This window comes from Chelonia mydas, chromosome 1, assembly GCF_015237465.2.
Source record: "Chelonia mydas isolate rCheMyd1 chromosome 1, rCheMyd1.pri.v2, whole genome shotgun sequence".
Taxonomy (NCBI): domain Eukaryota; kingdom Metazoa; phylum Chordata; order Testudines; family Cheloniidae; genus Chelonia; species Chelonia mydas.
This window is the reverse complement of record NC_057849.1, coordinates 22,589,423-22,604,099: the sequence shown is the minus strand read 5'-3', so window position 1 is coordinate 22,604,099 and position 14,677 is coordinate 22,589,423. Positions and strand designations below refer to the sequence as shown.

At 40.5% G+C, this 14,677-nt stretch overlaps 1 protein-coding gene across 29 annotated transcripts in view; it reads left to right on the top strand.

The window, feature by feature from the left end:
* The window catches only part of PICALM (phosphatidylinositol binding clathrin assembly protein), a 114,849-nt gene that overhangs the window by 92,639 nt on the left and 7,533 nt on the right, over nucleotides 1–14,677 (top strand). For 14 of the 29 annotated variants that reach the window (XM_037889319.2, XM_037889278.2, XM_037889237.2 and 11 more), the window contains 3 exons: nucleotides 423–482; nucleotides 2,587–2,691; nucleotides 13,378–13,480. In XM_037889319.2, coding sequence (XP_037745247.1) covers nucleotides 423–482; nucleotides 2,587–2,691; nucleotides 13,378–13,480 — 268 coding nt within the window. Of the gene's footprint in view, nucleotides 1–422; nucleotides 483–2,586; nucleotides 2,692–13,377; nucleotides 13,481–14,677 lie in introns of those variants that run through there. The other 15 variants (XM_043528500.1, XM_037889251.2, XM_043528526.1 and 12 more) reach the window with 2 other exon arrangements.

The window sequence follows — 14,677 nt, the reverse complement described above, 5'->3', positions numbered from 1 at the left end:
AGTATTCACTTTTATCATATAATCATTTTTATTTTATTTGTGTGTATTATATGTAAATATTTCCTCGAATTTCCTATTAAGTACAAAACATACATATTTAGATCTCTATACATTCTTTGGACTGAAGACTCAGATAACTCTAGGTGGAACTTCAGATTACTGTGAGCCAAAACCCGATATGGTCTTGTCTGTTATACATATGTCAAGTCTTTCTAGAAACCTTGAGCATAAGTGTTGCTATTGATCTGAAATCAGATAAACTTTAACACAAACCTACAAATGCTAATAGGTGTCGGTTGATCTTTTTTGCTATATTAGTAATATGCTACTCAGTGCTCTGTTTGACACTTAAAGGCAATTTATCATGTATGCAACTTAGTCAGTCTTCCATGCAGTTCAGTTTTATCTCTTTTCTGTGTTAGGCACCACCTGTAATGGCCTATCCTGCTACAACACCAACAGGAATGATGGGATATGGAATGGTTAGTGAAATTTCCTGTTACTTAATTTATTTACATAAACATGGTTTACTTGTTACTTTTATTATGAGTTAACTGCAAACATAAAGCATTCTAGGAGCAATGTCACTTGGCCTAAACGTGTTAAGTAGGTTTAATATCAATTCCTCTTGTTCGTTATTCACTAAATCATTTTTCTTCAGGAAAATTAACTGTGGCTCTTAAACTCATCTCTACCCTTTTCTTCTTCACCTAGCCCCTGGATGACTTATTCCATACATTTAGTATGTATTGAATGAAGTAGTTATCAAGTTACTTGTTCATCTTGCCTTACTTACTAAATTCTCCCTCAGGTTTTCATCTTTCCAGAACTCCCCTTTAGTGTCTCCCCTTTTTAATGTCTTTATTGAGGCAGAAAAGTTTTATTGGATAACTATTAAGGAAATACTTAGAGCTCTATTTCAGGAGACTCAACATCGTGAAGAAAGAAGACTCACGTAGTTGTATGTTGGTCAGATCTTTGTCTCTAGAACTTCAACTCTAGAGTAGCAACACAAATCTATAGAAATCTCGCTCTTCACACACCATGTAAGACTGATTTGCCATATAATTAATGGTACAAAAAAATCTAATGGTGAAAACATCACAGTAAATTTATTACCGACCCTTAACTTGGATGATTCCCTTTTTGCACCATGCTAGGAGCATTGCTATCACAGTAAGTACTTCCTTGAAATAACAGTAAGAGGTGGAGACTTCCAACTGTCCAGTTAATCCAGATATGAATGGGACAATTCTGTGTAGATTTTAAGAGGAAAGAGTACCCCATTACTTAATAAGGAAAGAGTTAAATACACCTGGGCCTGCTCCTGAATGGAGGGGAAAACGTCTAAAAATAATTCTTCAGCTAAATAATTGAAAAATCTTTCTCACTATTTTTTGTACTACTTAATCAATGACTTTATTTATAAAAATACCATTGTTAATTCAGGTTTAAAGTTTGCTTAGATAATTAACCATTCCTTCTGAATTAAATTCCCTCTGAACCCCACCAAAAGGCACCCATTACCACAGTAGCTAAGTACCAAACACAAGGAAGGATTGCACAAAAAATCCTGCATAGGAGCCTACTCTCCACCATTTTATTCAGCTGTTATTACTTGTTTAAAGCTTCCATCACCTCAGCGTGATGTTGTGTAATTGAAGGATTGACTATGTGCAACAGGAGGTTTCCTATTGTGTTCTGAAAACAGTCCAGATTTGTTCAGGATTGCCACAGCTGGGGGTCCTTTTCCAAGAATGATGACCCTGTTAAAACATCCATTAGTGGGTAATTGTTGTTGTAAACAAATTACCTAGGATAGAACTTCGGTGCATTTTGAGGTTAATAGTACCAGGTTTTTCCACTAAACAGTGGCTGAACTGTAATGTAAACATCCATAATTAGGTCAGTATGATTAAAAAGAGAACAAAATTGATTCACATATTTTTGTCAAGATTGAGTGAAATGCAAAAACACCCAACGTTGATTTGGGGGAAAATAAAATTAGAATTTTTTTTAAAGGTGTTACCACATGTGTGTCTTACATCTGAACTCTAACCTGACAATATCTCCTTAAGAAAACCTAGACTTCAGACAAATTGGGAATTAACTCATCTTTATTTTATGTACATATTCATATTTCATCAGTTCTTGAAAGTGCAAAACAGCCACAACAATGGCATCTTAAATACTCATGTTGTGAAGGTGACTTCTTCTTTCTAGTACCTCCAACTTAATGGAGAGGGGAGAACTCTGTCAAAGCCTTAGTGTTTGTGGTCAACATGTTTATGGTGCTAACACAAGTTCTTCATATATTATAAACAGCTGCTTCGATGGCCCAAACGTTTTGGGGGAAGATTACATAGAAACAGCTTCAGCATCTATACTCCAGCACAAACATGTTCTTTAAAGTAAAGGTCTGCAATGTTCATTTTTAGGGACCCTCAGTTTATAGTCCAGTTTCAGAAGTTCTTTCCAGTTGCTAAGAGTCATTCTTCACACATCTCCTCCTGCTCCTTTCCTCCCCCCGCCCTTTTATGTGTTTAATTGTGTTTTGTAATTCTATGCTGTTCTGGATTTTTTTAGCCAACACAGGTGGGAGGTGTACCAGTCATGACACAACCAACTTTAATATACAGCCAACCTATTATGAGACCACCAAATCCTTTTGGCCCCGTTTCAGGAGCACAAGTGAGTAAAAATCCAAAATATTTATATTTACTGATGCGGGAAATTGGTTGATAGCCAGGCCACAAATAGTTTTGTGTTGTTTACACCCTCGCTGTTTGTTGTAACAATGGTTTTGTCCTTTAGTGTGGTGGCATATGGAGTCCATTTCCATTGTGCTATATAGAAAAGGGATTGGGTCTTAGCTGCTTATTCAAACTTGGTGTCAACAAATTCCTGTTCAGCAAAGTAAAGTAAAAGGATGGCATTCTCAAGGGTCAGTTCCCTTGAGGAGGTGGGATGTCTGTCTTCCCTTTTCTTTAGATGAATGGTGATAGGAACTATTTTTAATCTTACATTTGTGCATCCCCTTTAATCACTAAGCTTGTGTTCCATTGTATCTCACCCTCATATTATTCATTGCAGCTTCTCCTGGAAGCATATCATTATGCAAACTTGTTTCATGCTAGACTCCTGAATTGCACTCCAGTGCTACCTCTTGCACTCTTAAACTCATACTTTTCACAAGTAAAATAACCCAAGGCTGGTATAGCATAAGCCCGTTTGTTATAGCAGTGTGTGTCAAAATTGCAGGTAATTCCAGAGGTCAAATTTGGGCACCCAATGTGGGCTTTGCAAATCTGTGAAAGATTTCAGCATCTTGTGACACAGTGTAGTCCTGACTTTCCAAACTCTAGGAAGCACACTCTCCCCATGCCTCCCAGAGATTATACTGACCCCCTTTTCTGAGTGTGCTGAATGTACCCGCCTGTGTTAACTGCAGAGTTCAAAGCTGGCCAGCACCTCTAAACCAGTCTGGGCTCAGAGAACTAATGTGCAGATTTTTAAAGCCTGGATGGATCCCCAGTTCTGCCAAACATCGTATCTTTTCAGGTTTTTGTGTGTCCCCTATCACACATGGGGGATAAATTCAGGTTATATTGTATGTACGTATATAAAGCATACCTAATTTGTGTTGTCAGTTAAAAAAAAACAAAACCTTTATGTTCAATTTTTGGTAATGGATTGTACCAAACAGGGACAGCCTCTGATTACTCTGTCACACACTGCCTGCTTCTGTACTCCATTGTAGACATCTCAGTGAAAAGGAAGCCAGTGTATTATCCCCTTCAGTGTTCATATTAGCTTGTCTGATGGAAGCCTTGCTTTGAAAAGTGAGTACAGGCAATAAGTATTGGAGTTGGGTTCGTACCCTTTTTTCTCCTGATCTATGCCACTTCTTTAGTTTAGTCCAGAGCACTTTTCCATCTTGTAAGAAATCTCATCCTCTTATTCAAGTAAAGATAGAATTTTGAATGAGAGGCTCTAAAAGGAAAAAAATTTCCTGTGCTCTTGTTCCAACCTTTGAGAGGACTTTAAAACAACAGCAGTCGCTTTGGGGAAATCATGTCCACCTCCATAATATTAGAGGACATATAACTTCAGGGATGTCTGATCTTCACACGCTGGTGGGATTAAATGCTGAAGCTCTCAATTTTTACATGCCAATTAAATTAGTTTTTGTTGTTGTTAACAAAGTTAGCTTTTTTCTTTTTATCTGAAAGTAATAGTGATCGGAGGGTGGGGGGACTATAGCATACTCCTTTTTCGGCAGAGAGCTTTGCCTTTTTACCATTGATCACGATGGGCCATTTAAATATAGATGTACTGTATTATATAACATGGGGTAATATGTATTGCCACATACAGAGAAATACGTGTGTGTAAATAAAACGTGCATATACACAAAGTATCCATATTTTTAAATGAAAGCTATTATATGTCTGTCTGCCACTGTTAATATTGCTGATGTAGTGACTCTACTTGGTTCCCTTGCTCCTTGTGTTTAGGAACGCTGCAGCGGCAGCAGTGCTCATCCAGGAGAAGGGCCTCACATCATATTGCAGTGCTTTGCCCCTCATCCCAGGTTGATCAGAGTAGCTATGTCCACATTCAGCCTCACCTCTTTGAAGTGGGGACTTCGGGGTAAAAGAAGACATCATGATCTGGGAGGGACACTGGGTCAGATAGAAATGTGGTTTTAAATCTGAAGAAATAATGTTTTCCCTTTCATTGTTTCTTTTGGGCATATAACAGCCCTCTGTGTATAATCACTATTACTGTTCTCCCATCTAGTCAGTCAGCATCCTCAGTTTTGTATGGATCTTCCTTGCAGCATTAAGGATGGAAAGAGAAGTTTTTTAAAATAGGAAAATGTGGCTATCAGGGGGCCTCAAAGATACGTGGACTTCGTTTTCTACTTCACTAAATTTCAAATTGACTATTCTTTTCAAAACAGAAGCAAACTTTACTACTTGCACATTTATTCTGTCACTTGAATGAATTCAGTTCTAGAGTAAACGTGTTTAGATTTATTGTGAATTGTTAAAAGTGCAACCCACCCATTCCCATTGACATTGCAGGTCTTGGGGCTGGATTGAGACCCAGCTGGCTGCCATAAAGCGGGGGAAATGAGAGAATGCAGTTGCAAGTGGGCAGTGTTCTTTATCTGGTGATGTGTAGGTTTCCTTTAACCCTTATATTGGACTACAAATCACCATCTATTTCTGTATTGGGGTCTTGGAGACCCACAGTATGTCAGAATTGGGGGAAAAGACATATGGATGCATTTAAAACTAACTTAGATTCAGAAGCCCACTATACAGCATTTATGTTGGGTTTAACTGACCCCAGGACGTTTTTGACATATTGCATTTTTGATGTGTTTTTCTGTCTCATTCTCTGGAACAGATGTAACAACTTCCTCGTTTTTCAGTCTCTGGGTCGGTGACCAGCACACTAGACACTTCTTCCCTAGAGCCCTGAGGCAAGGCTGCAGTGATCCTCTCCTGCACCAGGGTCTTCACCATTTCTGTACCCAGGTCCCTGAGAAACACTTGCGTCTTACTCAAAGATTGGTTATGCCACATGTGATTCAGCAAAATCCAAACTATATGTGCATTCAGACATGCAGTGTGCATGTACAGTGCAACAGCAAATCTTTGCCTCAGCAACAGCACATGCCAAATGTGGGTTTGCCAAAAAATGTATCGACAATTTTGGCTTCCCCAGAAAACTCATCTTAGCAAGCATAGGCTTTCCAGAACATCAGTTGGATAGTCTCTTGTGATAATACGTGAGGCAAATGTTATCTGGGTTATTGCAGATCCCCAAGACCCTTTCAGTGCATTTTTTGAAAAACAAAAATCACTGAAACTATGGTAAAAACAATGCTGAAAGAGTCATATACCCGTGTCATAACTGCTGCCTCAAAATAAAAACAATCTGATGCTGGAATACCTGCGTAATTAATTTGGGGTCTAATTAGGGTGACCAGATGTTCCGATTTTATAGGGACAGTCCCGATTTTTGGGTCTTTTTTCTTATATAGGCTCTTATAACCCCCCCACCCCCGTCCTGATTTTTCACATTTGCTGTCTGGTCACCCTAGGTATAACTGACCCCAATAACCTTTTGAGTGACTTTTTTTGCTATGCTAAAACCACAACAGGTATGCAGCCAAAACCAGTGCTAACAGTTGTTTTCCTTGTGGTTTGAGAATGCTGAAAGAAAAGGCACTGGTTTGCCTATCATGTTTTACTTACATTTTGTACGTTTGGGGTCCAAGAGATCCCCAAAGACCTTGGAAGTGAAGTACTTTCTTTTCCCCAGTGACTAACACTGAAGGGTCTAACTGACCCCATTACCCTTTTAATTACTTTTTTTTTCAAAAACTTCAGCAGGTAGGATGATAAAATAGGTGCAGAAAGATTGACCTCAGCCTAGTTTGAGAATACTTAATGCGTGAAGAGGCACAGATTTGGCATGAAAATTATTTACATTTTTGTGTGTGTTGGAGTCATATAGACAAAACATTGGGAGTTGCAGTTCCTTCAGAAACTACTGATTTTACTGGCAACACATCCTTTTGTTAGGCATTTACTTTGCAACCAAGGAGAGTTTGACACTGGCCCAATCACATCTCTTTGCAGTTGCTAAGTTTTAAATAAGTCTGAGATCAATAAAATCTTAGAAGGAAAACAAAGGCTTGTTGTGGGAGCCTCTTCACCATGCTAAATAGGGACAGTGTTGGCTGTAGATATTTAAATAATTCCTGAGTTGGACTATAATAGTCTGTTACACTAGAAAGATTGTATATTGAGAGTTTCAATGATCATTTCTATATTTGGGCTTAGTTTTCATTAGATTCTTTTTTGGTGAGATGTTGGCAGTGGTCTTGTTAGCTGAGCTGTACAATTGGATTGCTCTGAAGTGAGGTTTGTTGCTTGTTAGCAGTTTATTTTGTTGCAAAATAAGCTGTTGGTTGATTCATAGTAGGCCACAGTCAGTGCCATGAAGGTGATACCTACTGCCTTTGGTCACAAGATGTCTTAGACAAATACCTTGAACAGTTTGCTCCCTGCTTTACCTGTCCATTTGTATGTTCATTTTTCACAACCTTTTCTCTTTCTCTTCCCTTAAAGCACACTAATCCAAATATCTATTTTGACTTTTACCTTCTGTAAAGTACTTGGAAAAGCGCTTCGAAGTAGTCACCATAAGGCCACTCAATAATGAATTGTTTGGGCAATATGCCTATTTAATTATTGGCCCATTAACAAAAATATTTCAGTTTTTAATTAAATAAGAGTACTGATCTTACCATTAGATAAATAGCAAACAAGCAAAATGTTAGGGTTTAGAATTATTTGCTCTTAAAAGTGCCTTCCATAGGGGGGATGGGACCTATTCTCCCCAAAATACTTTTCCCCAGTTTATTTTAGAAAATTATAATTTATATTCTCTGAAGGATTCTGGTGACTGGAGAAGTGATGAAAGTCTGACATCAGTCAAAACAATGGAAGCTGAGTAATTGAGCAAGAAAGTAATTTTTACTTAGACTGTTTTATTTGTTGGTTTTATACCTATTAAACTTCATTGACTAATGAACACTTTGGAGCCAGGATATCTTGGTTAAAGATTGAACTCCCCTTCTCTTGAATTAAGGGGTGAGAAGATTCACTACACAGTATTCTAGCAAAACCCAGGAAGACCAGACTTGATATTCCTGTTGCCTATAAGAAAAGCAGAAGAATAAAAAGGGAAAGATTGTTTTATGTTTTTATTTAAACCTTTCAGATTGCCTTTTACGGTAGTAAAAAGGCACAAGCCAAGCCTGACTTCTTAAAAATCTGTGCATTTCTCTTTAAATAACCAAGTAGTGTATGACAGTATAAACTGTCATTTCAGTACAAAACATTGTGAAATCAGCATTATAATCTTCCATGTAATATGCCACCACACTGCTCAGAAAACCTTCTGCAGCACAAAAAAAACCCAAAAACAAGAGCCTTATTGTGTTTGTGTGTCCTTAGTATCAGACTACTGTGTATTTGCCAGGAGTCAAGATAGTTCATTTGCAGTAACTTGGATGACCCCAACATACACAATATATAGCTATAAAAAGGGAAGCAGATAGGTCCATCTGTGTCTTAGTAGAAACATGAAAGATCTGCTTCACCTACAGTAAGGTAGTAAACCCATCAGATAGTTAAATGGCATTGCACTGTCTCCAACTAGGCTGTGTTTTTTTATAGTCGAGCGCTTTTTTAAATTCCAAGTACCAACTGCTCTTCACTTGTCTCCAGTCTCTGGCCACCTCCATCAAAGTTGTTGCCAGTAAAAATCCTAGAAATTAGATATGATGCATACTAATGCCCTGGAGGTCAGTGCAACCAATATATATTGACCATCTAACTAGGTCTGGTAAAACGTAATATTTGGGGTCTTCAGTGATTTGCATAGAAACTAATTAAACTGGGCAAGGTTTAGAGTTCATTTCTTTGCCCTTTAAACCAGTGTTTCTCAAATCATGACCTTCAAGCGCTGAAAATATTTAAAGAAAAATCCCCCACTCCCTGCACACCTTTACTTTTCAAGGCCAAGTATTCTGTCAAGCTCTCAAGCACACAGATATTAGATAGGCTTGTTATATTGATACTCTTTTAACTCAATTTTATAGTAAATGCCGGGGTGGGTGTGTGAACTTTTTTTACTTCAAATACCGATTTGCCATTTTGAAACAGTTGAGAAGCACAAGGAGAAGATGCTAGTCACAATTTAGGACTGGGTTACACATAGCCGTTCAGGAGGTTGCTGTAGCTGTGCCATTAATAGTAACACAATTTAAGTTCAACGCTTTTGGAGGAGGAAAGGTACCAGGAAACTTATGTGATGTCAGTACTTTGCCTCTGTGACAGGCAGAGGATAAGAATCATCAACTTTCATCATGGTAAAAGTTAAACAGCAGGATGCCGCAAGGTTCTGTGTTAAGACTGGAGTACATTGTGTAGTACGTTTCACAATGAAAAGAGTGTGAACGGTATGGTGGCAAGACTTGCAGATGACACAATTTAATTAAGTAAAGACTGAAGAAAACTGAGTAACATCAGAGGGGCCTAACAAAGCTAAGCAAATGGACAAAACAATGGCAGATGAAACTCAATGTTGACAAATGCAAAGTTATTCACATAGAAATAGTGTGAACTACGTATGCCTAACTGTTTTCTAAATTAGCTTTGAAACTTGGGGAAAAGATTTGGGTATCATTGTGGACAGCTTAGTGAAGACCTCTTTATGTGCAGCAATGGTCAAAAAAGCCAACAGTATCCCAATACATTAAACAGTGGGATGAGAAATGATGTGGAAAATATTACATCATTGTGTAAGTCAATGGTATTCCCTTAGCTGGACTTATTACTACGTTCAGTTCTGGTCAGTGCTTTGCAAAAAAAGATATTGCAGTAATGGAGGGTGGGGTGGGGAGCATACAGAGATGGGCAATAAGAATTAGACATGGAAACACTCATAGTAACGGAGTGAAAAAAAGATTGTTTAGAGATGAAGAGGGGGCGGCATGATAATTAAAGAAAATACTGGAGCATATAGAGAAGAGAGATAGGCACTACTGTTTACCCTTTCTCATAATCAAGCACAAGGGAACATTCAATGAAACTGAAAGGTGACATATTTAAAATCATAAAAGCAAAATGCATTCTGGCAATGTACAGCTAACCTGTGGAACTCATTGCCATAAGATCACTGTCAAGACTTTAGCAGGATTCAAAGAAGGAGTAGACTTTAGTATGTTAACAAGAATATCCAGAATTCTAATAGTAAAGATTTTTAAGAAGCCCAGGAGTTTTGGAAGAGACATAATCCAACTTCTAATAGTGGGGTTCAGGAAACAACTCTCTTTGTGGGCAAGTTATTCCATAACTGCCTTGTTTCATGATATTTTGTACCTTACCCTGCAACAGTTGGTACTGACCACTACCGGAGACAGGATACTGGGGTAGGTGGACCACTGGTCTGATCTAGTGTGGCATTTCCCATCTTCGTGTGTTGTAAATGACCCAAGCACTTTATCAGCAAAAGTGCACATTACTGTGGGGTAAATATAAGGAGAGAACACACACTATTGGCGAAGAGGAGGGTTTGTGATAAATATAAGCTATACTTGAAAACTAATAAGGATTTAACTGCTTGACAATGTCAGTGTCTGGGAATCCAGAAAAGAGATTTTAGTTACTACTGCTACTAGAACTTGTAGGTCCTTAGCCCTTACCAGTAAAAAGAGATGTTCTAGAATTCCTGCTTCTACAGGGGAATACTTCATCATAAGCGTTTAGAGCCAGCATTTTAAAAAGTACCTTTAAATTACTAAAAATTTTGTCTGGTCTTGTCTATGCAGAAAAAAGATGCAGATTTAATTAAATTGGCTTAGATACTGATTTAGTTAAATCAGTGCAATCCCCTTTAGTAGTGGACACTTGGTTCAATTTGAGATAGCCCCTATTGCCTAAGCCCTGGTCTACACTACAATTTTAGGTCAAATTTAGCAATGTTAGGTTGATTTAACCCTGCACCTGTCCACACGAGTAAGCCATTTTAGTCAACTTAAAGGGCTCTTAAAATCGATTTTTGTACTCCTCCCCAATGAGGGGATTAGCGCTAAAATCAACATCCCTGGGTCGAATTTGGGGTAGCGTGGACGCAATTCGACGGTACTGGCCACCGGGAGCTATCCCAGAGTGCTCCATTGTGACCGCTCTGGACAGCAGTTTCAACTCGGATGCACTAGCCAGGTACACAGGAAAAGCCCCAGGAGCTTTTAAATTTCATTTCCTGTTTGGCCAGCGTGGTGAGCTCATCAGCACAGGTGACCATGCAGTCCCAGAATCGCAGAAGAGCTCCAGCATGGACCGAACGGGAGGAACTGGATCTGATTGCTGTATGGGGAGATGAATCCGTGCTATCAAAACTCCGTTCCAAAAGACGTAATGCCTATATATATGCCAAAATCTCCAAGGGCAAATGCAGGGTGTTTACAGTGTGCACAACTGCAGCAGTGATCGAAGCGGGCTCCCAGTTGCAGTGCTATGGCAGATGCACAGGCAATCCAGGAAAAAGGGCAAGAAATGATTCTGCCGTTGCTTTCACGGAGGGAGGGAGGGAATGGTTACTGACGACATGTACCAAAACCACCCGCGGCTACCTTGTCCCTTATCTCAATTTTTTTAATTAATAAAGAAAGAATGCATGGTTTCAAAACAATAGTTACTTTATTTTGAAGGGGGGAGGGTGGTTGGCTTACAGGGAATTAAAATCAACAGAGGGGGTAGGTTTGCATCAAGGAGAAACACACAACTGTCACACCGTAGCCTGGCCAGTCATGAAACTGGTTTTCAAAGTCTCTCTGATGCGCAGCGCGTCCTGCTGTGCTCTTCTAATCAGTGTCTGGCTGCTCAGAATCGGACGCCAGGCGATTTGCCTCAACCTCTCACCCCGCCATAAACGTCTCCCCCTTACTCTCACAGATATTATGGAGCACACAGCAAGCAGCAATAACAATGGGAATGTTGGTTGCGCTGGCGCTGACGAACAGCGCCAGCGAGCTTTTAAACGTCCAAAGGCTCATTCTACCACCATTCTGCCTTGCTCAGCCTATAGTTGAACTGCTCCTTACTACTGTCCAGGCTTCATGAGCAATGGGAGCAAGGGGTAGGTTGGGGTAGGTGCGACTGCGCGGTGCTGCTGGCTGGGAGAGCAGCCTGAGGCAGAAGCCTCCAGCTCGCAGGAGATCAGGATAGCAGAGTTGCAGCGGAAGCAGTGGAGCGAGGAAAACACCGTTGATGAGGACGGCTAGCAGTCCTACTGCACCGTCTGCTGCAGAGTTGCAGCGGAAGCGGTGGAGCCATTCACCATTGATGCAAAGGCACCCAGGAGCTGGTGCTGTGTGGCCAAGGCAAAAGAGCAAGAGCCCTGGAGCTGTTACATGTGGAATGTATGGCTGCAAGATTTCTTCACCAGTGACAAAGGACAGGAATATGATGCACCTAAAATCTAAAAAGGCCCGCACGTTTGCCAGAGTCACTACCCTTGATAACAGAACGTCAATGATTGCATTGGCTAATTGGATCACAGCAGCCCCCACAGTAGCCTTGCCCGCAACAGCAGTGGTGATGGTGAGCTGAGCGAGCTCCCGCTTGCAGTGCTATGGCATCTGTGCAGTTAACCCAGGAAAAAAGCTGTGAAACGATTGTCTGCTGTTGCTTTCACAGAGGGAGGGGCGACTGACGACATGTACCCAAAACTACCCGTGACAATGTTTTTGCCCCATCAGGCATTGGGAGCTCAACCCAGAATTCCAATGGGCGACGGAAACTGAGAACTGTGGAATAGCTACCCACAGTGCACTGCTCCAGAAGTCGATGCTAGCCACGGTACTGTGGATGCGCTCTGCCAACTTACTGTGCTTAGTGGGGATGCACACAATCGACTGTATAAAATCGCTTCCGAAAAATCGATTTCTATAAAATCAACCTAATTTTGTAGTGTAGACATACCCTTAGTTTGTCGGTAAGGTATAAACTTAATCGACATTTTATAAAACACACTTGAAACCAAATAAGTGTCCACTGTGCAAGAGGTCTGCACTGATTCTGATTTATAAACCAGTGTAGTCAAATAGTACAATTTACCATTTAGGCCTTGGCTACATAGAAATATTAATACTATGGTCTATTACTAAACCCTATTCTGTTCAACTTGCACTGGAGTTTAGAACAGGGAGAGAGCTCTAATGAAATATAGGCTGCTAGTATTTTGTTCACAGCCACAAATACAGTTGGTCAATGTGTAGATTGTAAAACTAGATGCCACTGCTTTCCCTGTGGTGGCTGTGCCTGGCCACAGGGAATTCCTCAATTCTAACCCCGCTGCTGACATTCCTATTGTGACAATGAGCAAGCCTTGTAATCTCTTTGCCTTGATTTCCCTAGCTCTACAATGGGAAGAACACTAGCCTCTCTCTCGGGTGGGTGTAATTAGGCCTAATGTTTGTAAAGTGCTTTGAAGGAGAAAATCTCTTATGTAAGTGTGAGGTATTGTGAACTTGGTTGACACTCCACCCAGAAATGTTCCCTTTACCAAGTGTAGGGTAACACCCAGCTTGTTTCCACGTTACACATACCATCGAACAGGTCTTCAGCTTCCCATGCAACCAAATGTCTGGTTTTAATAATCCATTTCTGTCTAGAATGCCTTTTTTTAGATCCCTCCCCCTTTCATTACATTTTCACCTTTCATATTCTGTCATGCTGAGACCTTTTTTCTTTCTTTCCCTCTCTCTGTCGTCTTCTCTACCAGCTGTCTGCAGCATCCAGTCCTTCCAGTCAGAGTCCTCACAGAGCCTCAGGAAAGGATCCCTTTGCAGAGCTCTCTCTCCAGGATTTCTTGTAAAACAACTTAGGTATTGCTCACTATTCTGGGGAGATGGTGGTTTTTATAAAGTGAAAGATCATTTAAAGAGACAGTTCTGTTTCCTTTTTATATTTTCTTGGAAACAGATATAGTTCTGTAGTGATATTCATTAATACATTAAACAAATTAGTGTCGCACTGGGGGCATTGTGGAAGTACCAACTGATTGATGTACTCCTGGTAGGTGCTTTGTTAGACATGACCTATTTTCACTGCATCTACTCTAAGGGCAAAACCAGGAAGAATCAGTTACAAAACACATCACATTTGATGCTTGCCAGGAGCTCCCTAATCTTGCAGAACTTTTTTTTCTTGGAGCTTACAGAGCCAGTTAATTATATATGTTAGACCCACATTATTGTTGAAGGAGTTTTTATAGTATATGACTGGAAATCGTGAATAACATGGTTTCTTCTTCAAGTGATAGTCCCTATTGTATTCCACTGAGGGGTTATACGCACGTGCCATGCACTCAGTGTCAGAACTTCTGAAAGTAGTACTGTTCGGCGATCCGCACGTATGCCCTCTGCCAACTCGTGGTCTTGCCTGAGACTATAAAGGATGCGGTGTGTCGCCAGCATTTCCAGTTCCCTCTCACCACCGCATGGTCCAAGTCAGAGCTTCTGCTCCTGTTGTCTTTGTGATGCACTTTTCAAAACTATCCTTGGTACTCTTAGTAGTTTAGATTTCTTAGTTGTTGTGCATTTACTTTTTGTTTTCTGTTCAATTCTTCCTTTTTTACCAGATTTAGGACTTGGGATGCAGCTTCAGCAATGTTTCCTGTCAAACTTTTCCCTCCCCCCACCTCCAGTACTCGAGCCTGGGTATGGGATTATGCCAAAGATGCCAGCATTCAAAACCTGTGCTTCCTGCCCTTGCTCATTTTCCAGCAGCGACAAGCATCAGCACTGTTTGTACTGCTTGGAGGAAGCCCACATTGTGTTGAGGTGCAGTATCTGCCTCTCCTTTCCTGCTTGTACTTGGGGAAAACTGGACTCTCCATCTCAGGAAACACCTTATGGAGTCGGCCATGGGATTGACAGCAGATCCTGGCCAGGGGACGAAGAGTGCCTCCTCTGCCACAGAACCCCCATCAGGCTCTGTAGTAACAGTGCTAAGGACCTCATGCCGGGGCCTAGATGTGAACAAAGGAAGCAAGCACATAAGCATGGCAGTAAGTCTTCCTC